This window comes from Myotis brandtii, unplaced genomic scaffold, assembly GCF_000412655.1.
Source record: "Myotis brandtii unplaced genomic scaffold, ASM41265v1 scaffold453, whole genome shotgun sequence".
Lineage (NCBI taxonomy): Eukaryota > Metazoa > Chordata > Mammalia > Chiroptera > Vespertilionidae > Myotis > Myotis brandtii.
Genome location: NW_005367314.1, coordinates 839,967 through 865,954, shown reverse-complemented (window position 1 = coordinate 865,954; position 25,988 = coordinate 839,967). Strand labels below are relative to the sequence as shown.

The 25,988-nt window shown below is 38.7% G+C and overlaps 1 protein-coding gene across 1 annotated transcript in view; it reads left to right on the top strand.

Annotated features, from left to right (window-relative positions):
- Nucleotides 1–11,811: 11,811 nt before the first annotated feature.
- AFM (afamin) overlaps nucleotides 11,812–25,988 on the top strand; it is a 34,641-nt gene continuing 20,464 nt past the window's right edge. The window contains exons 1-8 of the mRNA XM_014546607.1: nucleotides 11,812–11,948; nucleotides 13,728–13,776; nucleotides 14,080–14,212; nucleotides 14,894–15,105; nucleotides 15,921–16,057; nucleotides 16,670–16,763; nucleotides 17,530–17,659; nucleotides 19,635–19,846. Of these exons, the coding sequence (XP_014402093.1) occupies nucleotides 11,846–11,948; nucleotides 13,728–13,776; nucleotides 14,080–14,212; nucleotides 14,894–15,105; nucleotides 15,921–16,057; nucleotides 16,670–16,763; nucleotides 17,530–17,659; nucleotides 19,635–19,846 (1,070 nt within the window). The 5' untranslated portion in view covers nucleotides 11,812–11,845. The remainder of the gene's footprint in view (nucleotides 11,949–13,727; nucleotides 13,777–14,079; nucleotides 14,213–14,893; nucleotides 15,106–15,920; nucleotides 16,058–16,669; nucleotides 16,764–17,529; nucleotides 17,660–19,634; nucleotides 19,847–25,988) is intronic.

Here is a 25,988-nt window from a genome sequence, read left to right as displayed (position 1 = left end):
TGAAAGCATTAAATAAAAAAATACAATTTTTTTGTTAAGAAGGAAGTTCAGTGATAATAAAAATATTGGAAAAATTTATGAGCCAAACTATGTTTCAGTGAAATATATAAAGAAAAGAAAAAAGGAAACACAAGGACAAATTGACATCAATGCAATAGTAATTGCATTGGAGATTTTAAATAGTTTTTACTTCTTTGAAAAAACAAGTCAGGCAAACAAATAAAGATTCAAGGGAACATCTAATCAAGGTTACCAATGACCTTCATGCTGTAAAATCCAGTAGTTACTGCTCAGTCTCTAGCTTACTTGAGTTCTCTCAGTACAACCTGACAGAATTGATCATTCCCTTTCCCTTGAAACATTTTTCTACTTGGCTTTGCATTTCCCTCCAATCTTATGGCTGCCCCTCCTGAGTCTTCACTGCAATTTCTGCAACTCTTTGACCTCTAAGTATTGGAGTGTCTCAGAGCAGCCTTTCCTGAATGATCTCTCTGGATCATTCTCTGGATGATCTCATCTAGACAGTGCAGTAACACCAGCACATTAATATGTGTTTACAACACACATTTATATCTCCAGCCTGGATTTTTTTCTTAATTTCCAGGTTCATGTGCCAGCTTCCTTCCTCACAGCTCCATGGTGACCATGCAGAAAGAACACAAACTTAGCACATTCCAAACTGAACTCTTCTCTATCCCAAACTTGTGTTTCCCTCAATCTTGTCAATTCTTCTACTTTCCCAAGCCACAAGCCTTAGAGTCATCTCTGGTTCTCTTCCATATCGCCCCTACCTTTAGTCTATGAGCAAAGTTTGTTGGCTCTACCTTCAAAATAGATCTAGAATTTTACTCTTTCTCAATACCTATAATACAAGCCACAAGCATACCACACATGGATTATTGCAATAGTTTCTTAATTGGTCTCCTCTCAAGTATCCTTGCCGCCCCCTCCACCCCCCTGCCCCAGCTCTAGTTACAATATACTAATTGAAATGATTCTTTACATCATTATGCCTGAATACAAAAATTCATGAGAAGATTGAGACTCAGAGGAACAACAGTGGAGGAATTAGGAAAGATCATCAAGAGTACAGATGTTTCATTACAGACCAAGGATAAGATCATCCACATCCTCAAATTCCCAATTACTACCTGTGGATGCGGAAGTTGGGCTAGTATAAAGGGATGATAAAAAAAATTGATTCTCTTGAAAGGTGGTGTTGGAGGAGAGATTTATGGATACCCTGGTCCACCAAAAAGATAAACAAGTGGGTTTTAGAGCAAATTAAAGCGGAAACATCCCTGGAGGCAAAAAATGACAAAACTAAAGCTGTCTCACTTTGAGCACATCATGAGAAAACAGGGTTCTTGGGAAAGTAATGTTGGAAAAAATAGAAGGCATCAGGAAAAGAGAAAGACCTAATATGAGATGGATGATTCCATAAAAGAAGCCATAAGCATGAATCGGCAGGAGCTGATCAGGGCTGTTGAGGACAGAACAGTGTGGAATCACCCATTCATAGGGTCGCCAGGACTTGGGACCTGATTCAATAGCATGTAACACACTCATTATGCCAGTTTTTTAAACTAAAAATCACTAGTGTCTTCCCATCTCACTCAGAGAAAAATGTGAAGTCTGTGCACTGTCCCTACATGGTGGTTCCTTTCTGCCCTCTTCTTTTTTGCCTTTCCCATTGGGTCCCTTTGCTCAGGCCGGTGGCCTCCTTGCTGTTTTTCAAGTCACCAATTAATTTCCTGCTCAGAGTGTTGCTTTTGTGATTCTTCTTGCTTGGAAAACTGTCCTCAGATATTTGTGGGGCTCACTCCATCACCTCCTCACACTTTCTACTCATTATCATCTACTGGATGTTAATGTCTTCCTTTAGTGTCCTATTTTAAGTTATACCATTATCACTATCACCCACATCACTTATCACCATCAGATATGCACTAGATTTTACTTGTTTTGTTTTCTGTCTACCTCCACTAGTGGAAGCCTCAGGAGGACAGGAATTCCAGTCTGTTTTGTTCACTTCTGTTATCCTCAGCATAGAGCGCAGTGCCTGGAACATAATAGGCATTCTATAAATATTTGTTGAATATATGGATGAATGGCTGTATATTCTTATAAGGTGGTGAACTAGAGAGGTTTCTAGCTTCATCCTCTAAAAGGCACACTAAGGAGAGGAAGAAGCATGGTTCTAAAAATTAACATAAAAAACATGAGAGGGGACCCTTTTCCTCCTCCCCACATGGGAGTCCATTCTGTGGGACTCTTTCCCTCTCCCCACGTGTAAGTCTGTAGTTGTTCTTCAATAAATCTCCACCTTTGCTATATTACTCTCTGTCTGTGGATTCATTCTTTGACTCTGGCGGACAAAGAATCCAGGTTCCAGTCCAAAAATTCCATTTCAAAATGATGCATCAGTCAGGAATTTCTCCGTAATTCAAACCTCTTCACGTTGAACGATGGGAAGTGTGTTCTCTACACTACCTAAACATAGTCCACTAAAATGTATTCTCAAGAATGAGTTTGACTCACAAACCTTAAAGAAAAAGCTCCTGATTTCTTTCTGCACTCAGGTTTGGCCCCAATACCAACTAGCTAACTGGGAGAGTTTGCCCTCAGAGGGAAGCCTCAAGTATAACATCATCCTACAATTAGATCTTTTCTGTAGGAAGGAAGAAAAATGGTCAGAAGTTCCATGTGTCCGAACTTCCTTTGCCCTAAGAGACAAGCCAGACTTACACAAGAACTGCAAACTTGATCCCTCCCTCCTGGCAATAGAAGCCCAAAACCTGCCGGAGGAAAAGGCTCCAATGCCACCAAAGCCCTCTTGCCCTCCATCTGAACCCCCAGGTGAAGTGTTTTGCCACCCTCATCCTGGGCGTCCAGGGAAAATACCTCTGCCAGCGGAAAGGCAGACTTCCAGGGCCCTCCCTCCATGGGGGAGCCCGGACGGTCTCTTCCCCCTGATAGAGCAGGTGGGCGAATTTGGGAGCATCAGAGTTCAGGTCCCTTTCAGCCTTAAAGACCTGAGCCAGATAAAGAAAGACCTGGGGAGATTCTCCGATAATCCTGATAATTATATTGAGGCCTTTCAGAAAATCAGTCAAGTATTTGATGTATCTTACGGGGACTTAATGAACCTTCTAAAGCAAACCTTGTCCCACACAGAGAAAGAGAAAGTTTTAGCAGAAGCTTGAGACTTTGGCAATAGTTATTACATCTCCTGTGTACGAGACATTACAAACCCCAATGAGAAAAAAAGATACTTGACAGGGTCTGAGGCAGTTCCTAGTACAGACCCAGGGTGGGACCCTGATGTCGAGATGTGGAAAATAAGACACTGTCAGGCTTGCATAGTAGAAGGCCTCAAAAGAAGCAAGTCTAAGCTTATTAATTACTCCAAACTAACTACCATCAGCCAGGAGGCTAATGAGAATCTCTCCTCATTTTTAGAGAGACTTAGAGAGGCATTGGTGAAGCACACCAATCTAACCCCAGGTTCAGTAGAGGGACAGTTGATTTTAAAGGACAAATTCATTATTCAATCAGCCTCAGACATCAGGAGGAAATGGCAGAAATTGGCCATTGGCCCTGAGAGCACTTTATTTTTTTTTATTTTTTTAAAAATTTTTATTTGTTTTTTTGCTAAAAGTATTACAAAGGGTATTACATATGTGTCCTTTTTCCCCTCCCACCCTTGAAAATCCCCTGCCCTCCCTCACCCCCCAGTGTCTTATGCCCATTAGTAAAGTATTACAAAGGGTATTACATATGTGTCCTTTTTTTCCCCGCCCTTGACAATCCCCTGCCCTCCCTTACCCCCCAGTGTCTTATGTCCATTAGTTATGCTTATATGCATGCATACAAGTCCTTCGGTTGATCTCTTACTCCCCTCCCTTCTGCCCCCCAACCCTCTCTGGCCTTCCCACTGCAGTTTGACAATCAGTTTGAGGCAGCTCTGCCTCTGTATCTATTATTGTTCAAAAGTTTGTAATGGTCTTTATTATCCATGAATGAGTGAGATCATGTGGTATTTTTCCTTCATTGACTGGCTTGTTTCACTTAGCATAATGCTCCCTGAGAGCACTTTAGATGATCTCTTGAAAGTCGCCACCTCTGTGTTGTATAATAGAGACCAGGAGGAAGAAGATAGAAAAGACAGGAGAAGCCAGGCCAAGATGGAGGCTCTTTATGCCACGCTTAGGGAGAGCAGACGCCCCCAGTCAGAGCCCGGAGGCAAATGGTCAGTTCTGTTCACTTGTCATAAGTTCCGCCAACTTGGACATATGCACTGGAATTGCCCCAAGAGGCATAGTAGACCCCTGAAGCCCTGTCCTGGCTGTCAAGGAAACCAATGGAAGTTGGACTGTCCCCAGAGACGGAGGTCTCTTGGGTCAGGGCTGGCGACCCAGCTGGCCCAACAGGACCGACAGGGCCCAGGGTCTCCCAACCCAGCCCCTCACAAGATTGTCATTATTTCCACCTAGAAACCCAGGGTAAGTCTGACAGTGGGAGGCAAGGAAATTAATTTCTTCCTTGACACGGGAGCCACTTTCTCTGTACTTCTCTCTAAGCCTGGTCAGTTAATCATCAAAGGCGATAATCATTTTAGGTGTGTCTGGAAGGCCAATAAAGAGCTATTTTTCTCAACCTCTAGGGTATAACGGGGGTGAGCTGTTCTTCTCCCATGCCTTCCTAATCATATCAGAGAGCCCTACAGCTCTTTACAGAAGAGACAGCCTAGCCCCAGAAGTCTGGGCACCAATTAAAGATATAATGCCATCCCTATTAGCTAGCCCTTCTTCTCAGACCTTGATTTATACTGTTTTTTATTACTCATCTTTAACCATTGCTTGTTTAACCTTTGGGATGTTTCATATCCTCCCATTTAGAAGCCCTAAAGATACAACTGGTCCTCCGCATGGAACAGCAAATGGAGGCCGCTACATCCATCTTCCGTGGATCCTTAGACCACCCACTTCTGATGGGACCCTGACTGCTGCTCCAAACTACAACACCTTTGCCAGCAGGAAGCGGGAAGCAGTCAGAAAGATGCGGTGTCCCCTGTCCCCAATGGCAGTTGGGGTTTCCTAATAGGAGGGGGGACTGAAACAGGAATTTCAGGGGAATATAATGTTGTAATGTACCCCGTGAATCACAGAAGGACGCCTCAAGAAGTCGAATTAAAGAGTCACATTTATTGCAATCCAGGACTACGAGGGGGCATTTCGCTCTCCCAAATCTTGCAGTGTCCTCCCCAGCCCCAACATCAGATTTATATAGGCAAAGATCACAAAGGTATTGATTACATCCCAGGGTTTGGAATGAGGACCTGGTTTGCACAAAGCAGTTATAGAAGCGATTAGTTATCTACAAAGATTAATTATAGTTTTGGGTCTTCGGACCATTGAGTTGACAGAAACACATTATCTAGAGCCCTCGGGTCTTGGGACCACTGAATTGACAGGGACACATTATCTAGAGCCACTGAGGCAATTTAGGATAATTGTGCTGTCCTAGTTCCCAGGTACAGAAGAATGTGCTTGGATAACCAGTAAGATCACGATCAATGGGATAGCATACATAAGTTCAGAAAATCAAAATAACTTTTCTATTGTTAAACAAAGCAAATAAGTACCGAAGCCAAACAGCAGGGTTAAAGTTAAACTATAGTTTCTACCTGAGATGATTGTTACCATTCTTCAATAGGAAGGCTTAGGGAATTTATAGAATTGGGGTCCAGGGAACAAAACAGGGCTACTGTTTGGGAGAAGGTACATCTCCATAACACAAGGAAGCCAGGTGCAGGGAGCAGCAACAGTTGCATTTTACATAAGACAAGGAGCTGGAAGTAGCCAAAAAGGTCTATATTTACAAAATAAAGAAGGAAGAGAGATAAAAGAAAAGAAGAACAATGAGGGAGGAGGGCATCACATGTCCCATGTGGTGTTTGACCTTTGAGTTCAGGAGTTGCTATAGTGACCAAATAAAAAAGGGGGAGAGTGGCCAATCAGAGGGGATATCTGGACACAGGGACTTGAAGCCTTTATAAACTGTGGAAGAAGGGACGGCTGGGACCCTTTCCTCCCCCCCACATGGGAGTCTGTACTTGTTCTTCAATAAATTTCCATCCTTTGCTATAAAACACATACACACACACACACACACACACACACACACACACACACACACACACCAGATCTTTTCCTTGTGGAGGAGAAATGTGTTTTCTCATGTTTTATTTTTATTTATTTATTTATTTAGAGTGTGTGTGTGAGAGAGAGAGAGAGAGAGAGAGAGAGAGAGAGAATGAGAGATGGGGTTTGGAGAGTGGTGATAGGGTAGCTGGCTTTAAAGAGGATGAATAGTTGTGTGTGGGGGGTGGCGGGGGCGGTTAGAATGTAACTTGTGCTCTTGTCTGTACACTAAATTGCAAAGAAGACCATCACTTGAAGTATTGCTACTGTGAAATAAACAGAAGCAGTGACCATATTGCCTGGTGTCAACAGGATTAGATTCTTTTTTCTGAAGTGAGCTTTGGTAGTTTGTGTCTTTCAAGGCATTTGCCCATTTTATCTAAACTGTCAAATTTACTGGCAAAATATTTTTCAAAATATTACCTTGTTACCATTTTAACATCTATGGTGATGTCACCTTTCTCATTCCAGATATTGATAAATTAAAAACTCCTGTGGGGTAGACAAACTGTTGAAAATAAGTGAGCACAGAACAGCCACTCTTAAGAATTAGCTCCCCCATCGTCTGTGGGCACAGACAATAGAGTGGTGAAGGCTTGGGAGGGGGTGAAGGTGTGGAGTGGAGGGGGTCAATGGGAAAAACAAACAAACAAACAAACAAACAAACAAACGGGACATGTGTAATACTTTCAACAATAAAGATAACTATAAAAATGCTTTAGAAAAGTACAAATTGGTAGATACAAAATAGTCATGAGGATATAAACTATAGCATAAGAAATACGGTCAATAATATTGTAATAACTATCTATGTTGCCAGGTGGGTACTGTAAAAATAGCAGGAGGAACACTATGAAAAGTATATGATTGTCTAACTGCTAAGCTGTACACCTGAAACCAATACAAAATAAAATTTAAAGAGAAAAGAAAAAGAATGAGCTCTCCCAAACTTTTCCCTACCCCCTCTGGCCCAATCATATAAGGAATTATGGATTACCATGTAAGGGATTTGTCTCCCTCGAAGAGAGTTAAATGAGATTCTAGAGAATTGCTTGATAGCATGGAATTAAATTAGTAATAAATGATAGTGGGGTCTCTGGAAACCCCAAAATGTTCATTAACTAAATCTATCATTTCTAAAGCACTCATGAACTAAAGAAGCAAAAAGGGCATTTAAAAATATTTTGAAATGAGTGAAAATGAAAACACAACATACCAGAATTTTGGGATGCATCTAAAACAGTACTTAAAATTTACAGCATTAAATGCACTCTGTTTTATAATTTATAGCCCTCTGTTATCCTCAGATGACATATTACAAAGGAAAGAAGATCTCAAACTAATGAACTTGAGAAGGCTAACCCCTATTTTGTAAAACTACTTTGTGAAATTCTCTATTTAGATAGTCCCTCATTCTGTAAAGTCAACTCTGCTATTTTTTAGACAGCCCCTTATTCTGAGAAAATAACTTTGCTTTCTAGCCTGCTTGAATAATAAGGAAGATAAACTCAACTGTCTGACCTTGTAGGCCAGAGACTAGATACTCCCATGCTTATGCCAGATGTATTTTTTAATTGAATAGAACTGTGTTGTTTTCAAGGCCACAAGCTTCCAGGGAGATAACTACTAAGCACACATAGGGCTGGCTCTTTAATAAAAAGAAAACTCCTGCTTGTTGATTTGCTCAGAACTTGAAAGACATTTTTCTCTGAGCCCACTAGTGTAATAATAATAATAAAGTGGAACTCCATCTCTCTAAGCATTGCTTGGTTTTTCTCTGGTCTTGTGTAACAAACTCAGCTTCCACCTTAAGAAAGAAGCAAACAAAAAACAAAAAAAGAAAGAAAAAGAAAAAAACTAAAACAAAGTAAGCATAAGAAAGAAAATAATATAGAAGGCAGAAACTAATAAACTAGAAAACAGAAAAGCAATAGATAAAAATCAATGAAACCAAATGCTTGTTCTTTGAGATCAATAATAATGATAAACCTCTAGCCAGATTTATCAATGGTTAAAAAAAGAGAAAAGCCCTAGCCAGTTTGCCTCAGTGGATAGAGTGTTGGCCTGAGGACTGGAGGCTCTTAGGTTTGATTCTGGCCAAGGGCACATCCCTGGGTTATGGGCTTGATCCCCAGTGTGGGGCATGCAGGAGGCAGCCGATTGATGATTCTCTCTCATCATTGATGTTTCTATCTCTCTCTCTCTCTCCCTTCCTCTCTGAAATCAATAAAGAAATATTTTTTAAAAAAGAGAAAAGACAAATTATCAATATCAGGAGTGAGAGAGGTGACATCACTATAGATATGAAATTAATAATCTCTCTATATAAAACCCTAATATGCAAATAGACCAAACAGTAGAACAATTGAACAACCAGGTTGCTATGATGTGCACTGACCACCAGGAGGCACACATGGAACATGGCGGGCGTCGGCAGCAGGTGGGAGGGCACAGAACATGGCAGGCATAGGCCATGACGAGATGGTGGAGCAAGTGAGTGGGGGCACCAGACTAAGGTGGGGCACTGGTCGCTGTCATTGGAGCAGGCCTCTGGTGGTTACTGAAAATTCTTTGCTCCTGCATGCTGTGGTCCCACCGGGGATTGCACCTGCTGCCAGCACCAGACCCACTCACACCCACTGCTGGCACTGGCCCCAATCACTCTGCACTGTCAGCGGGTATGAGCAGCACTGGTGCCGTCAGCACATGGGAGCAGCAGTGGTGGGAACGGGGCTGCTGGCAGACAGAGGACCAAGGGCCACAGTGGGAGGGGCCAGGTAAAGACATGGGAGCAGCAGTGGTGGGAGCGGGGCTGCTGGCAGACAGAGGACCGAGGGCCGCAGTGGGAGGGGCCAGGTGGAGACACAGAGGATGGGCCGAGACACACCCCTGTGCCCACAGCAGCCTCACGGCTCACAGTTCCTTTCAAGGTGCACAAATTCATGCACTGAGCCCCTAGTAATAATAAAAATAAGGAAATATTTTGAAAAATATTTTTCTAATAAATTTGATAACTTAGATGAAATGGATAAATTACCAAAACTCACTCCAGAAAAAATAGATAATCTGATTAATTCTGTATCTATTAAAGAAATGAAAAATTTTGTTAAGGTCATTTAAACAAAGAAACCTGCTGGCTTAACTGGTAAATTCTACTAAACATTTGAAGAAGAAATAATATTAATTATACAAAAAACTCTTCCAAAAAAATTGAAGAGAAAGAAATATTTTTCAACTCATGAAGCCTGATACCCTTTTTTTTTTTTGAGGATACAACCAGAAGTCAGCCACCTACCTACAACCCAGAAGAGAGCTCTCCCTAGAATTTGACCATGTTGGAGGGGTGATCTCAGATTTTCAGCTTCCAGAACTGTAAGAAATACATTTCTGTGGTTTAAAAGCCACCAAGTTTATGGCATTTTGTTAGAGAAGTCTGAACTGATTAAGACTCTATCCCTTCTCTCCTATTCTCCCTTTCTCCTATAGATAATAGCTTTGCTTAGTTCTATTTTATCCATCTGTTCTTTATTTTTCATATCTAAGCAAATACGTATGTAAATGTGTTGCTATTACACCATTCTATCTTTATTATACAGGGGTAACATATTACAAATATTGTTCTAGACCTTGCTTTTTTCACTTAAAAAATGTAATCCTGGCAATCACTCAATATTATGCATAATTTTTTCCTTAAAATTTTAAAAACAGCTTCATAGAATTTCTTTTTGTGTATATCTATATTTTCTTAACCACCCTTCTACTGATGGACATTTGGATTATTTCCATTCTTCTACTACTGCAAACAATGTCACAATGTACTAGTATAACCTAGTACTTTAGTCATCCTATTTAATAAGGAGGTAATATGACAATTAACCCTCACACCCTCACAAGATGGCTGCCTAAGACCAGGCCAGCAGATATTGCATTACCATTTTGCATTCAAATCAAAATGGATGAGAGGATCTATTTCCCAACAGTTTATCCTCAAAAGATGTCATCAAACTTTTAGATTTTTGCCAATCAGATCGGTGAGAAATGTTACTAGGGTGTTTAGATTTGTATTTCTCTTATTATAAGTTTCTTTTTAAGATGGTTAAGGCCCATTAGTTTTTTTCTCTTTGTGTACTATCTGCTTATATCATTCTGCTACTTTTCTATCAGATTGTTGTCTTTTTTCTTTTTACTTTCATTTTCCAGGAGCTCTTTGTATATTATGATATAGATTGAAGATATTTTTTCTCAGTTTTTCCTCCAGGTTTTTGACTTTGCTTATGTATTTTTCCATGTAATGTCCTAGAGAAAATTTTTATCTAGTTGAATTTATTACTCTTTCTGGGTTTTGCACCATAGTTAAAAAAAACTATCCCCCAATTACTTGTGTTCCTTCTAGTACTTTTATTTTTTTTCCTTTTTACATTTGGATCTCTAATCTATTTGGAATCATTTTAGTGTATGAGTAGGCATTTGCATATAATTTTAGACTTTTAGTTTGTTGCATTGGTCTCTCTCTTGGTTGCCACTGCCACACTATTTTAATTATTATAATACTAGAGGCCTGGTGCATGAAATTTGTGCATGGGTAAGGTTCCCTAGACCTAGATGACAATCAGGGATGATCTGGGCCTTCTTTCCCCTGGCTGCCGGCTGCCGGCCAGGGCCTTCCTTCCTTCCTTGGTTCTGCGCTGCCCCTTAATAGTCAGCGCATGTCATAGCTAGTGGTCAAACTCGCAGTCGGACAAACTCCCGAGGGGACAATTTGAATATCAACCTTTTATTATATAGGATTTTAGAATTTTTTGTACTATCCAGTACTGCTGCTTTGCACAACACCTCATCCCAGTAATTTTTTTGTTCCTTCTTAGGGTTTTCATGATTATTTGTCCACCTTAGCCAGTGGACAAATGCTCCAGCTTCCCACTCCTATGGTAGGACGATTCTAGGAAATCTTCCACTTCTTAGACAGTTCCCAGTAAGATCACACCCAGTTGCTTATACTGTTACTATTCTTATTAACACCTGCTTTGTTAGCATTTTTTTTATCATGTAATTTAAAATAGCTCCATATTTAGGATCATGTTCTTAATATAGATTCAAAAATTTGAGTGATTGGTTCAAATAACAAATTTTTTTAAGACTATTGATCCTTATTATAAACTTGTTTTCCAAAAGCTTTGAATGTATGGGTACCTGTTTTGCTATATGTTTACCAGAATATTTTAATTGCTTTTTTAATTCTAGCAGGCATAAAAATTATTATTGTTAAATTTAACTTCCTTTGACTACCAGCAAAATTTAACATTTTCTTAGTTGTGTTTTCTCTTTGGAGAATTATTTATTTTAGTCCCTTTTCTCTTAGCATTTGCAATATTTCAAATTTTTTTCGGTTATCTATTTGATTTGGTATTGTGCATACTTACCTTATGAACTTTTTTCTAACTCAATAGATTTCTTTCCCAGTAAAGCACAGATAATTTTTTCCTAGTTAATAATTAGCAAACATTCTGCAATGTGATCAAGTAACAATCAAATATGACGTATGTGAGAAATAGGTTAAACAGGTTACTTTTTTACTAGTAGTGTCAAAGGCTAATATAAAAACTTGATTTTCCTCTATCACATTACTTTGCTTTGTGAATATGATTTCTAAAGAAATGAAACAGTTAAAACTTACAGGTTTTGTTATTTTCTTGTTCTTTTTGACTGAATGCCTAAGCTTGCCCACAAAGCCTCAAGATGTTGGTAAGAAATTTACTTGTATATCAGCCAAGGAATGACTAAGTTGGGGTAATTTCTAATTTTTTTAAATCTGTATTCTTTCAACTTAATTTTTATTTGTGTTTTTTTTTCTCTCATTCCTCTGTTAGTTTGTATATACTGATTGGAAATCCTGAACTATTCCAGATTTTGTATTTTGGTGGTCATACCCAATCTACAGACAGAAACCTAGTCTTATGTCAGTATAGAAAGTATTGCCGGGAGATATAATTTAGATTTGAAAATACTCATATTTATCACAAATGTGTATAGTGTATAGTAACAGTGAACACTAGATTTGAGTTGGGATTTTTCTGGAATCTTCAGTTGTTCAACATATCTCCAGCCGGGTAGAAAAACCTTTGGGTATGCTGAACCCTGCTTCTTCCAACTATATATTTTCTAAATCTCCCCAAACCTGTATATCCCCCTGCTCACAAGCCTGGCCAAGGAAGTACCCTTTTGGAGGAAAGGGTGACTTTTATATTTCTTCTACCCAAAGGGGAAAATTTTGAACTTCATCTGATCAGAGGAGGTGTCTTATTGTAATTCCTCTGGCCTGAAAGGAGTAGCCTTTTGTAATTTGCACAAAGGTGCAGTAAGTGTTTTGATGGCCATATAATGTTCATAATGGTCTGAAGAGGAGGATTGTGTCTTACTCAGTTTGATAGCCCACAGTGCCTGCTAGTGAAACCCAGTCACAGGGCTTGAACAAGAGTGAGAGTTCTTGAGTTTTCCTTCTCATTTGCCCCTTGTAACAACTTGTTCAAGAGTTCTGATTTTTGTCTCTGATATCTTTTGCACCTGTGTTTTCCTTTGTATTTCCATTATCCTACTAAAATCCATGTCCTGTTGATTTCTCAGTAAAAGACTTTTTTTGTTGTTGCTTTTGTTTTTTGTTTTGTTTTGGTTTTTGGTTGTTGTTTTTTTTGCATTTTTCTATCCACTCATTCACTCTTCTGTCCATCTATTTGACATAGTTCTTGTCACTTTCACTGTGCATGGTGTCAGGTGGGTACTGGAAATATTGGGGGGAATGCTTTATAAAGTATATGATTATCTAACCAGTATGCTGTATATACATTTTAAATTGGATTATACATAGTCATGTTCATGAATCACTTGTACTGTAAGAGTAGTTAGGAACCTGATGTCCAAGGGTGGGTCATCATTGATTGCCTCATAATGTATAACTCAATATTTTGTAAAAGTAAGAACTCAGTAAAAGTAGTCATTGTGAACAAATATAAATGTGCTTGGATTATGCTAATTGGGAGGGAATCAATGATCTAAGACTAGTCCAGAGATCACCTAAATAAGTATGTGTGGCCAGCACTGTAAACCCTACTGACCATCAGCATTCCATGGCAGCTCTTGTTTGGCTCTATTGTAATATTACATCACCTATCAGTTTACCTTCACATTACTTTTATAGTCTTACATGATAAATACTTAACATGAAAGTGGTGCTTGTATTTGGCATTTGTGACTGGCAAGCCATCAATGGCAAATCTAAAGTCTGGTCAGTTTGAGATTAATTCAAGTCAATTCAATTTAATGAATGTATCTTTAACACACAATCAGTTGTGAATAAGATCCCATATTTGGTTCATATGACTTTTTCCTTCTTGTTAAATATACCAAAATATTTTCTACCATTAGTTCTCTATTTTGTACTTTGTGAATTTAAATGACCTATATAGTTATTGGGAAACTGTTAAAAATATCAGGATATTTAATAATTTTAATATCTTTGCTTTTCAGATGATTTTAATATTACCCAGAAATTTATAGAGGACAATGTTGGATATATGTGAGTTTCTCTAAAGTCTTTTTGATGATGATGGTATTTATCATAATCTAATCTGATATACTGCAGAACTGTTAATGCTTCTTAAAAGTAATTTAATTAAATAGAAACCATATAAAAAGTAAATATAGTATTAATCATAAAATTCAGATGAGGTAATTGAATTGTCAAGAAGTTGGACAATTTGTAACCTCACACTTTGATAATTTCCTGAGGTTGTCAACAAGTGGATGTTCCCATGATTTTTTTGGACATACATGGAAATTCTGCAGGTAATCATTGTGTACTCTGTGTGGACTGTTGCAGCACCATCATTACATTTGCTCAATATGTTCAGGAGGCATCCTTTGAGGAAGTAGAAATGTTGGCAAAAAACATGACAGAATACAGAGATCAATGCTTGGCCAACAGAACACTCCCTCAGTGTTCAAAATTACCTGTAAGTAACTTCTTTCCATTTCATAAATAAATAAGATTACTTGTCAACACAGAGAATTTTTGGCTTGAAAATTTTTAAAGAAAGATACTATGTGCCCTCATTTTACTTTGCCTGGTACTTAGGATAAGGTAGTTTCCTAGGAGAGATGCAATTCTGTAGTATGATGCACAGGAGGACTTGACCATGAGCTTGCAGTTCATGCTGTATATATAAAGTTGCAGGGCAGCCAGAAGCCTGGCAAAGCTCACAGAAGTATGGAGGTACCCTCCTTAGCTGCCTCTCTCAATATAAACTCTACTATCACACCCTCTTTTCCTGGCTTTTCCCGCATAAAATCACCATCTGCATATCTTAAAAAGTATTATTAAACACCTCTACTAAATACTTTATCAATACCTCATCACCTTGGGAGAGGAGGAAAAAGGCTGTTATGCAAGGGATATATAAGCAGCAAAAGAAAAATAAGAGGTTAGAGAGCCTCAGGATACGATAGAAAAAGTATCCTGAAAGTTTGCCGAAGGGATGGTTGTCAAGGGTGTGGGTCAAGATCCTTAGCTGCTGATGTTGGGAAAATTGCAATATTTTCCTTAAAGGGTGATGCTCACTAATCATTGCATCATCTCAAAATGTTGAGAAACTATACACTGAATGGAAAGTGTCTTTTTCTTCTCTGTTGTCCAGAATGAGGCTTTACAAGAAGCAATATGTGCTATGGAGGGGGTACCACAAAAGCACAACTTTTCACACTGCTGCAATAAGGGTGGCTTTGAAAGAAGACTCTGTTTCTTCTTTAATAAGAAAGCTGATGTAGGATTTCTACCTCCTCTCCCTACTCTGGATCCTGAAGTGAAATGCCAGGCTTATAAAAATAACAGTGAATCTTTTCTAAGCAAGTAAGTTTAATTTTAATAGAAAAAATGATCTAATTGAAGAAATATTCTTAGGTTAAAGAACATAATATTCTATTTCAAAGGAATATAGTGGTGCTTGTTGAGTGATTAATTCATTCAGTGTTTATTGTGTGTCAGATTCTGTGTTCAGTGTTAAGAATATAAACATAAGCTATGAAACCTGCTTTCAAGATCCTTTCATTTATGATGTGTATTTTCTAATGTGATAGACCCTAGAATAGAAGTATGCGTATGGTGAAAAATTGCTAGTGGAGGAAATAATATTGCCGTCCAAAGGAAGGTACAGCTTCTACTGAGAATAAAGATGAAATCAATAATTGTTTAGCAAAAATCTGTTTTAGTAGTGCAGTAATTACAGAAATAGAGACTTTTTCTGTGTACTCATTGAAGCCTAAATCACAAGTCTGGTTGAACATAAGTGAATATGATCCCTGAATCTCAGATGGAGTGTGTCTAGGTAGCTATTCTTTAAACATGGAAGGAAGAGATGCTGACCATCTGGCAGCATAGGGAGGAAGGGCAATAGCCATATCTGTGTTCAGGATTATAACTGCAATCATCAATCTCATTTTAGAGTTGGCAATTCAATGATAAGACCATAAAATACTTTTATTGGAGACAGGATAACACTGCCTTATATTGAAGACTCCTCTAATGAGAAATCTTTCTTTCTTGTACTTTCATTTTTCACAACTTGATCTTCTTGTCTTTTCCTATCTTTCCTTTCCCTTCTATTGTTCCCTCTCTATTGTTTACCATTCTTTCATTTCTTTCCTTTTCTATTTTTTCTTTTATAGCTATATCTATGAAGTTTCCAGAAGGAATCCCTTTGTTTTCACTCCTACACTTTTAACAGTCATGGGTCGTATTGAGGAGATGGCTAAAACATGTTGTGAAGAACAAGACAAAGCTAACTGCTTTCGAATAAAGGCAGGTATTCCATTTATTTCATAGATAAGGATAAGGAGTCACCCAACACAGATCTTTACTGAAAATTAAATTATAGCAAAATAGTTGTTTGTAACCATTTATAACCATTCTCTTCCTACTTTCACCGGTTTTCAACCCATTGACCACTTGCTCTGATTTAAAAGTCCTTATTTCCTGAGACCCTTGACAGACAATCACCCATTTCCAGGGTCTTCTTTTGGCTTTGTCTTACTTGTAAATTGCAAGAAAGCCCTAGTGAATAATTATTCAGGGTAAAGTTTGACATTTTATCTCTATCCTTGGCAAAATTTCTCTTAGCTAACCCCAAAACGGGTTCATCTCAGTAAAGATGAAGAAGCTCATAGCACACAGCATGACTCACCTTCCCACCAAGTGCAATTTAGTTATCAGAAAGACTGACCTCACCTTTCTAATGTGTCTCAAATGAGTATTTCTTCTGATATGTAACTTTACTACAATAAAAAAATCTCATAGATTTTTTTTTAAATTTCTGAGCAAGCTTTGGAATAATTTGGTTGACATATAGGTATGAGATAAGAGAATAGTGGGATTTCGCTCTTGATTCAATGGAACTTTCTCTTTCTTCTTCAGGCAGTACCTATCATACAATACTTAAAAGCATTCTCTTCTTTTCAAAAAAATGTGTGTGGGGCATATTTGAGATTTGGACCGACAGTCTTAAAATCTATGTGAGTGCTATTATATGTATCTTGTCTCTACTTGTATTTTTTTTGTCTGTGTTCCATTTTTGTTAAATCGTTGATGACTTTTTATTTATGCTCTCCCTAGTTCCTCAGTCTATATGGATAACTCAGAACCAGGACATTATGTCGGGATGAACAAAGACTTGGGAGGTGGGGAGAGCCCAGAAAGAGAGAGGATTAGTTCTGAGATATTTTATGGTTAGTTGAGAATCTGAATTGGTCTGAGAGCTCCCAATTAGAAACTAAATCCTCCAAATGCTTTAATTTAACATATCTACCCATCTTTGACCTTAATGACTAGAAGACTACTTTATATAGATACATTTTATCTCAATTGCTTGCCCTAACCAATTACTAATGGTGCTAGTGCAATGTTTTGAGAAAATTCTGAGATTTCAAGTACATCAGCAAGAGAGAGGTCTGTGATGGATTACCTATGCTGACCATGGGCTCACAACTGGAAGTGGTGGTCCTAACACGATGAGCATTGCTGCAAAAATTATGGGACAGAGCACAACTCTCAGGTCATTTTATCCCCAGTCCTGATATAGGACTCAACTATAAGCCTAGGATTTTCAAAGTTATCATGCAGGTCATGCAATGTATAAACAGCTATTTGGTAAAGACTTCTGTGAAAAAACAAGGGTACCAATACTTTTTTTGCAGCTACTTATACTGTATCATCAAATAACTCCCTCTTCTCTTACTTGCTGTTCAAGATGTTTTAGTAATTTATTAATTCTCTTTCCAGATACATTGCTATACTTAGTCAAAAATTCCCCAAGACTGAATTTGAAGAACTTACCTCCATTCTAGAAGATGTTTCTTCCAAGTATGATGGATGCTGTGAAGGGGATGCTGTGCAGTGCATCCGTGGCAGGGTAAATATTCTCTAAAACCAAGTAAAGATAGTGATTTTACAGTTATTTTTTATCCTGAAGTTGCACTAATAGGTGGCTACTTTATCATAATGAAATGAGAATGTTAATAGATTGTTAGATAAATACATAAAATAAACATAATAAAAAAGTAAAATGTTAAAAAATATTGCTCTAACCGGTTTGGCTCAGTGGATAGAGCGTCGGCCTGCGGACTGAAGGGTCCCAGGTTCGATTCTGGTCAGGGGCATGTACCTTGGTTGTGGGCACATCCTCAGTAGGGGGCATGCAGGAGGCAGCTGATCAATATTTCTCTCTCATCAATGTTTCTAACTCTCTATCCATCTCCCTTCCTCTCTGTAAAAATCAATAAAATATATTTTTTTAAAAATATGCCCACAAAAACATTTTTTAAAAAATACATGGGATTGTTTTTAGATTATTCAGCAGATTCTATATTATTTGGCTAAATGTGTTTGACATAAAACTTCATAAATATAGAACTTGTGAACATTCATTAACACCAGATTGAAGTATTCTTTAATATTGCACATTCTACCCTGACTAGGTGGTGCAGTTGGTTGGAACATAGTCCTGTGCACTAAAAGGTCGTGGGTTCAATTCCTGGTCTGGGCACATACCTAGGTTGTGGGTTCAATCTGATCAATGTTTCTCACGGCAATGTTTCTCTCTCTCATTAGCTACTTAATGTTATATTGTTTGTTTATGGGAATGTGGATTTTATAATAGTAAGTATAATGTACTGAATTAAGATATAATTGAAGATTTTTCTCTGAAGTTTGGAGCTGAGACAAAGGGATCTTAATATCTTCTTTGATGCCTTTATAGAGAAATAAGAGAACTTGAATTGTAGTTCATTCAAAATATAAATGAATTTCAGATAATAAGATATGTGTTGCCTAGAATGATAATGGCCTTAGGTGAGAGGTGCATATGTCTGCAAAGACTGGCTCTCTGGTTCTATGTAGTTTATGGAAAACATGATTCCACCCCCCATTCCACTTCTCACCTCAACCCAGAGCTTCACTCCATTCTTCACCCTCAGTGAGCATGAAAGTCACAGAAAAAGAATCTAGGCAGGAGGAAGAGGTTGAGCAAAGTCCGAGAGATCTGGATGTTTTTATGGCACTCAATGGAGTTCATGTGAAGCTGCAACAGAGAGTAGAAACAATGTGCAGCCTCATTCTGGAAAGTCTGGAGAAGGAACTAGGGGCCAGATTAGCTTGTAAAAAATTATCCAACTAATGCATAAATAAGATAACTTCATCCCTGTCTTATTTTCACAATTTTATGTGGAGATCAGAATTGGGATGAGGGACAGGGAGAGGGACTAGAATAGGTTTTTTATTTTGTACATTATTTGATAATTTGAACAGCTTCAAATTAATAATATCCATCGGAAAATGACAACAATGAGTAGAATAGTTTCTTATGTTTCAGAAGTCTGCATCTGGTAGCTACTATAGTGGTTCATTTGTTTATCATTATTTCTTTTACTTACCAAATGTTTATTGAGTCTCTACTATGTGCTTGGCAATGTAGTTTCAGGACACAAGGAAGAAATCTAGGATTATAGATATTAAAGTAACATATCTTTGGTGGTTCTTATTGAAGCGCAGGTAAACTCTTATGGGAAAGAAGCTACATATAGAATGTAAAATAACAATATATCGGAGTAGGGCTAAAGTATTTAAATGATTACTATTTAATAATAAATGTGAATTTATATAATAGAGTCTACTTTTCATAGTTATATCATCTAAAATCTTGAGTAAAAAAAGCTTGTTTTAATTTGATACTTCATGTGTATTAAATTAATACAAAATTTAAATAAATTATATCCATCAAAACGAAGCAATTTCAGATGCTATGCTCATGGTTGGCTTTGCATTTCATTATGAAGGAAAACCCAGTCCCAACAAAGTTGGGTAAGTAAAGTCATTTCTCATTCTTACAGAGCAAGCTTATGAGTCATATTTGTTCAAAACAAGATTCTATCTCTAGCAAAATTAAAGAGTGCTGTGAAAAGAAAATACCAGAGCGTGGCGAGTGCATAATTCAGAGTAAAGATGACAAGCCAAAGGATTTATCTCTAAAAGAAGAAAAATTTACTGAAAATAAAAATGTGTGTGAAGAACGAAATGCTGACCAAGATATCTTCATGGCTAAGTAACATAACCCTATATTGAAATTTATAAGGCAAACAGAAACTTATGATTTGACCTATTTTGGGTAATTTGGGTTGAAAGAATGGGCACCATTTAAATCATTGGGTAGTATATAATTTTAAAAAATCATGGTTACAGATTATGGTATTTTCACAATTTTAAAAAAATGCAACTGTGTTTTTATAGTGATGGCTAACATTTATCAAGTATTTGATATGTGCCAGACAATGGGCTAAGTATTTTATAGAGATTATTTATTTCAATTCTTATAAGGTCATGTAAAATAAATGATTCCTCCCATTTTTTCAGATGAGCAAACTGAGGTACAGAGAAGCTCAGTAACTTACCCAAAGTTCACAGCCAAAAAAATGACAGAGTAAGGATTTGACTCCAGGAGGTTGTGGGCTTAACTGTCATGGGATGCCACCCCAGCTGTTCAAGGCAAAACTAGTGGACTTGGAACCAAAGGGACAAGATATGAATCCTGATTGAGTCACTGGGACGAGTTAACCTTTCTGTGCTTTAATTCACCATATATAAAATTTATGGGATAGTCATTCATTCATTCAAAGTTTATTGATAATGACATATAATTCAGGAGCTTTACTAGGTTTACTATAGGGTTTCTATATCTCCAGTAAGCTTTCATCAATAGGGAGCAAAATGTGAGAAGAGACAGACATATAAATGAGTGCAAGAAATGTTCTTTTATTTCTTGCACTATATGCTAAGTAATGTGAGGGCAGAGAAGAAGGAAGTGGTCAATGGTATTTGGGGCTGTTGGAAAAGCTTGATCAGAAGGAAGTTCTTGAGGAAACTTTGTTAATCTAGGGGGTAGAGCATGGATTGAAGTATAAAACCATTCGGTGCATATGTGGCTATGAATAGGGTATCTGCAGAGAGAGACAGGGTAGTAAGAAGTGAAAGGGTTCAGGTCACGCAGGCATGCTAAGTAACGAGATGCCGCTGAAGGATTTTCATTAAAGAATGAGGAAGGACAAAATCACTTTTGTGTTTTAGAAACTTCATCTGGAATGAACCCAAGTTTGGGGCTTAGGTGGTTGAGTAAGTAGTTTTCAGATTCAATGAGATGGAAAGTATGGGTGAAGAAGCAGGTTTTGGGTGTATGATAGTATTTTTGAATCTATGCACATTGACTGTGAGGTGCCTGTAGAAAAATTCACTGGAACCGTCAAGAGAAAATTTTACATGACAACCTGGAGCTCTGGAAGGAGACCTGGACTGAAGATGCAGGCTATTGAATATTTACCAAATTTTAAGTGCTTCTCACCTGTTGTCATATATGTTTCAAAACAACCCTCTGAGGTTAAAATACTTTTATTATTCTCATTTTACAAGCAAAGAAAACTGAAGCACAGACGTTAAGTAACTTGCTTTAAAGTCACATAGCTAATATGCAGGAGAGCCAGGATTCAAATGCAAGCAGTCTGACTCCAAACTCCTGTTGTTATAACCACTGTGATCTATTGCTTCTCACAAGTCATGGTGCTAAGTCAAATTGAAGTAAACCAAATGATAGATGTAATCCATTTCACTTGAGCCTGGTGCAAGCGCTTACTAAATGCAAGCAATTGTTATCATCATTATGATCTTCTTCATCATCATTACTATTACAACACAGATAGTGTTTGAAGTGTCGGGGAAAAATGATAGAGCAACAATGAGCATGTTAAGTCAGAAATAGAGATTTAAGGTGCAGTCTTTCCGGGTGTGACTGTTTGACGCAAGACTTCAATGCCAAGCTAGGGTAGGATTCTAAGGGGTTTTTTTGCAACATTTTGGTGGTGTTTTTAGATGTAATTTTATTCTTGTGGAAAGGTCCATCACTTATGTCAGATATTAAAGGGAGCCCTTAGTTCTCTGAAGGATAAACACCTCTGCTTTAGGGGATGGGGATATATCCTACAAATGGGACTGAGAAGGCAGATAGAGAGGGAGAGAAGATGTCAGAAAAACCAAGATGAATCAAGACAGTCAAAGGCTGCAAAACAAAAGGGTTAAAAAATTGTTCCCTGGACTTCAAAAATTCTTCTGAGGTACTGCTCTCACAAAACATGGAAGACCATTATTAATATTATTATTATTTAAATAATCACCTGAGGATATTTTTTATTGAGTTTTAGAGAGAGTGAAAGAGAGAGGGAAAGACAGAGAGAAATCTTGATGTGAGAGAAACACATCAATTGGTTGCCTCCTGCACACACCCTGACCAGGGCCTGGCCCAAGGAGGAGCTGGCAACCTAGGTACATGTCCTTGACCAGAATCAAGGACTCTTCGGTCCACAGGCTGATTCTTTATCCACTGAGCCAAACAGGCTAGGGCTGGAAGACCATTTTTAATATATTTTGAGTAGTTAATGTTTTCTTAAGAAAAAGATTGTAAATAGTACAGATGAAGTACTTAGAGAAGAGTTCTCTCTCTCTCTCTTTTTTTTTTTTCTTTTTTGCTCAGTCAGGGGAACCATCTTGAAGTTGGGCCTTGTGAGGAAATAAAGGAGAGTGGAGGTAGGAGTGACAGAGATAAGCCTGAAGGAATGGGATAGGTCATTTAGGGTTCCGTAGCATGTTAGGAACTTGAATCTTGGACCTTATCCCAGAGGCAGTGGGAAGCCATTGAAAAGATTTTAGTTTGGTGAGTGATACTGACTGCACAAGTCGGCAATTCCTAGACAGCGAGCAGCTTCCCATGGCTTGTCAGTACGACAGCTGGATTCTCATCTCCCGGGACCCCGAGGCTAATGGTCTGACCATGTGACCCCCATCGCGTTACACTACTTTTTGTGGGACGGCCAGTCTCTGCTATTTAGAAGGGAGAGGGTCTCAAAAAGATCCATGCTATTGCCTTAGATGATATTTGGAGTGATATTCATGAAATCAGATTTTTAGTGATGGGAAACTTTAGGAATTCAGTTTATGCACCAATTCTAGTATTTTTGAGGAGAACTTCTGCAGACATGTTCAACAAGAAAACCTTTCTCTGATTCTAAATACCTTAAAATAAATTGAAGATACCTATGTAATCTTAGGAGGTCAGAATCCCTATGAAATCATCGGAAGAATTCAGCTCCCTTTACAAAGGTCTCTGAGCACTGAGTCTGTGGCAACATAGAACCTGGCAGCAAAGCTCTCTGACCCCGAGGAAGTCACAATCTAACAAAATACAAGAGGGTGTAAGATAAATGTGATCATTTAAAACAGAGAATTTTACTGTTGAACTATGATATTAAAGTGAGAACAGAGAAGAAAACATTTGTATATCTTTAGGTTCCAGCCAAGATTTTTAAAATATATTATTAGTTCATATCTTTTCTCTGGGGCCAGTGACATCAGTCTCACCAGTGGAGGCCAACATTTCTTGAGTCACAAATTGAATATCATTTTCCTGGGTTTTAGCTGCAATACAGTGACCGTGGTCTTTATTTTCATTTGAGGGATGCAGGGTAGATTAATTAATGCTTATTCAGCTTCATATAAGTTGAATAAAATATATTTGATGCAGAAAGAAAAATAAACAGGAATAATTTTCAATTCAAGCTAGAACACTTCTGAGAGTGAACCAGGTACAATTAGTAATTTCACTATGAAAACAAATATAAACTGGGGCTGCATCAGGGGAAGCAGTACTTAACTGGCACTTTAGCTGTGTATCACATAGGGACCTTCTTCCACTTAGAATAAAAGAAAAATCATCTATTAGTTTTGTTAAATAGACAACCACAGACCCCAAATGGCTTCTCTTGTGCTAAAACCTGTAATGCCAAATCTAGATTTAATACTTGACTTAATTGCTGTTTAACTTCTCTCAGAAACAATCTTTATCAACCAATTTGAAAATTTCTGGTCAATACCAATGTACTCTGTACCTGGGCCCTCTCCAGGCCCCATTAAAAGAAGAGGTAATCTGCATGATAAAATCCTTGCCATTACTTTCCCCCAGGAGAGGTCCTGATCTAAAAATAATTTGTTAATTTCTGGTGTTAATAGCTCCCTTGCCCCACCCTTCTTCCTATATAAACTTTCCATTTTGTAATAAATCCTCAGAGAGCCCTTCTAGTTGCTAAATGAGATGTGGTCCAATTCATGAATCATTTAACAAAGCCAATTAAAGTTTCAAATTTACTTGGTTGAATTTTTACCAGTTTATTCATAAATAAGAGTTGTTCTTACTGCCACCCTCCACCTCCATAAGCAGCCTGGAAGTGGGTTTTTGTTGGTGGCCCAGCTGCTCCAGGGTGCCTCGGTGGGGCTCCCATTCCCTTTGTTAGCAGCAAAATGGCACCAGAATGTTATTGGTTTAGCAATCTCAATACTTGAGTTCTGGTTAAGAAAGAATTCAGAGTCAAGACTCAAATACAAGCAAAAGTTTATTTAAAAAGTCACAGAGGTAGAAGAAGTGAGCCATGGAAAAAGTAAGCCAGCTGGGCTGTGTGGGCTCAGGAAACAAGTTATAGAAGCAAAAGAAGGGCCCTTGGAGCTTAGGAGTATGAAGGGCAAAGAAAACACATCTGGGGAAATAAGAGGAGGGAAAGATGTGGGTGTGCTCAAGAAAGTGAAATAGTGCTCTTTGTCCTCCATCCTAAGAGTTTCTAAGGGTGGGATTCTGGGGGTGGTCCAGGGGAGGATCTCAGTAGAATATTGATCAGCTTCCCAGGTGTGTCTTTTCGGGGTCATGGTCTCCATTGACTGGTCAGAGCCAGGGCTGAGGATCATTAGTCAGTCAGTCTAATGCCGCTGGTCTTGAGGCAGCCATGATGTCACTTGTCTGGTTTTGCTGCTTTTCTGGGTCTGGAGCTGAAACACAAGTGAGGCCTAGATGTATTTGATGCAAATCAGAAGCTCATTGTCCTGGGGGCTAATGCTTTTCAGGGCTATTCCCCAGTCCCCTTGTTCCTTCCCCCTCTCAGGGGGTCTAAACCGCTTGAGCAGCAATATGCTAGGGAAGGAAAGGTTATGCTGGGGGAGAGGGGGTGCCGAGGAAGGTTCTTGTTTTCCCAGTTGCTAGGCACCGGGCCTTTCTGCCCTGGTGACCTTCTATACCTGGCCCAGTGTCCTTGCTCTGCTCATGTCTGTGTAACTGCCTACCACAGAGTGGGGGATAGGGCAGACTCTTTGGTCCCCATGGGCCTCCAGGCCCAGCTGTGCTGTTTTCATAGCTGGGAAGTTGGAGCTGTAGAGTAAAGGCTGGGAGCATCTCTGCCTCCTTCCCAACATCTCTCAACGGTTCTTTCCTCAAATACCCTGAATGGTGATATTTGGGGTCTACTCACTTCTTTCTGCTCTAACATAACGTCTCACCTACGGTAATTTGTTAATGATTTCAATACACCCCGAGGAAGGAGGGTTGTTCTTTCATAGGTTCCCTTTAGCCCCCAAGACAGTGGATTCATCCAGATAAACTGCCAAAAGGAGTCCCCTAATGCCCTGTAAAGTGTGGTCAGCAGCCTCTCCAGAGGGGTCAGCATTGCTGCTCTGACCATAGAGAAAACCAGGAATCAACATTTAACAAGAGGAGGTTGTTTTACTGAGGGGAGATCGGAGGTCTCGTGGATCATTCATGATTGTTATTGCTCCATAAGTGACAGAGGTTAGTATTTGAGGACAGTCTGATGGACAACTTGAGCCTGATTTCTTCATACTATTATGAGAGTTTTCCTTCCCCTACTTGTTTTTCTCCTGAACACCCCTCTCCAACCAGGTCCACGCTCCTCGCCAGCCCTTTCTCACACTTAGTTTATACAGTGATGTTGACATACATGTAACCCACATAAAGACGAGCTGCTATAGGGCCCTTCCTCAGCGTGATCACATTCAAAGTAAAAATCTATTTATTACCCCAAATACTTAAAAGTAACTTGAGTCTTCATTACAGTTTATTGAGAAAAAGCTGAAGACAGATTTTAGTCAAAATGTACAGAAAGCCCTGGCTGGTTTGACTCAGTGAATAGAGCTTCCGCCTGTGGATTGAAGCGTCCCAGGTTCAATTCCAGTCAAGGGCACATGCCCAGGTTGCAGGCTCGATCCCCAGCAGGGGCTGTGCAGGAGGCAGCAGATCAATGGTTCACTTTCATCATTGATGTTTCTATCTCTCTCTCCCTCTCCCTTCCTCTCTGAAATCAATAAAG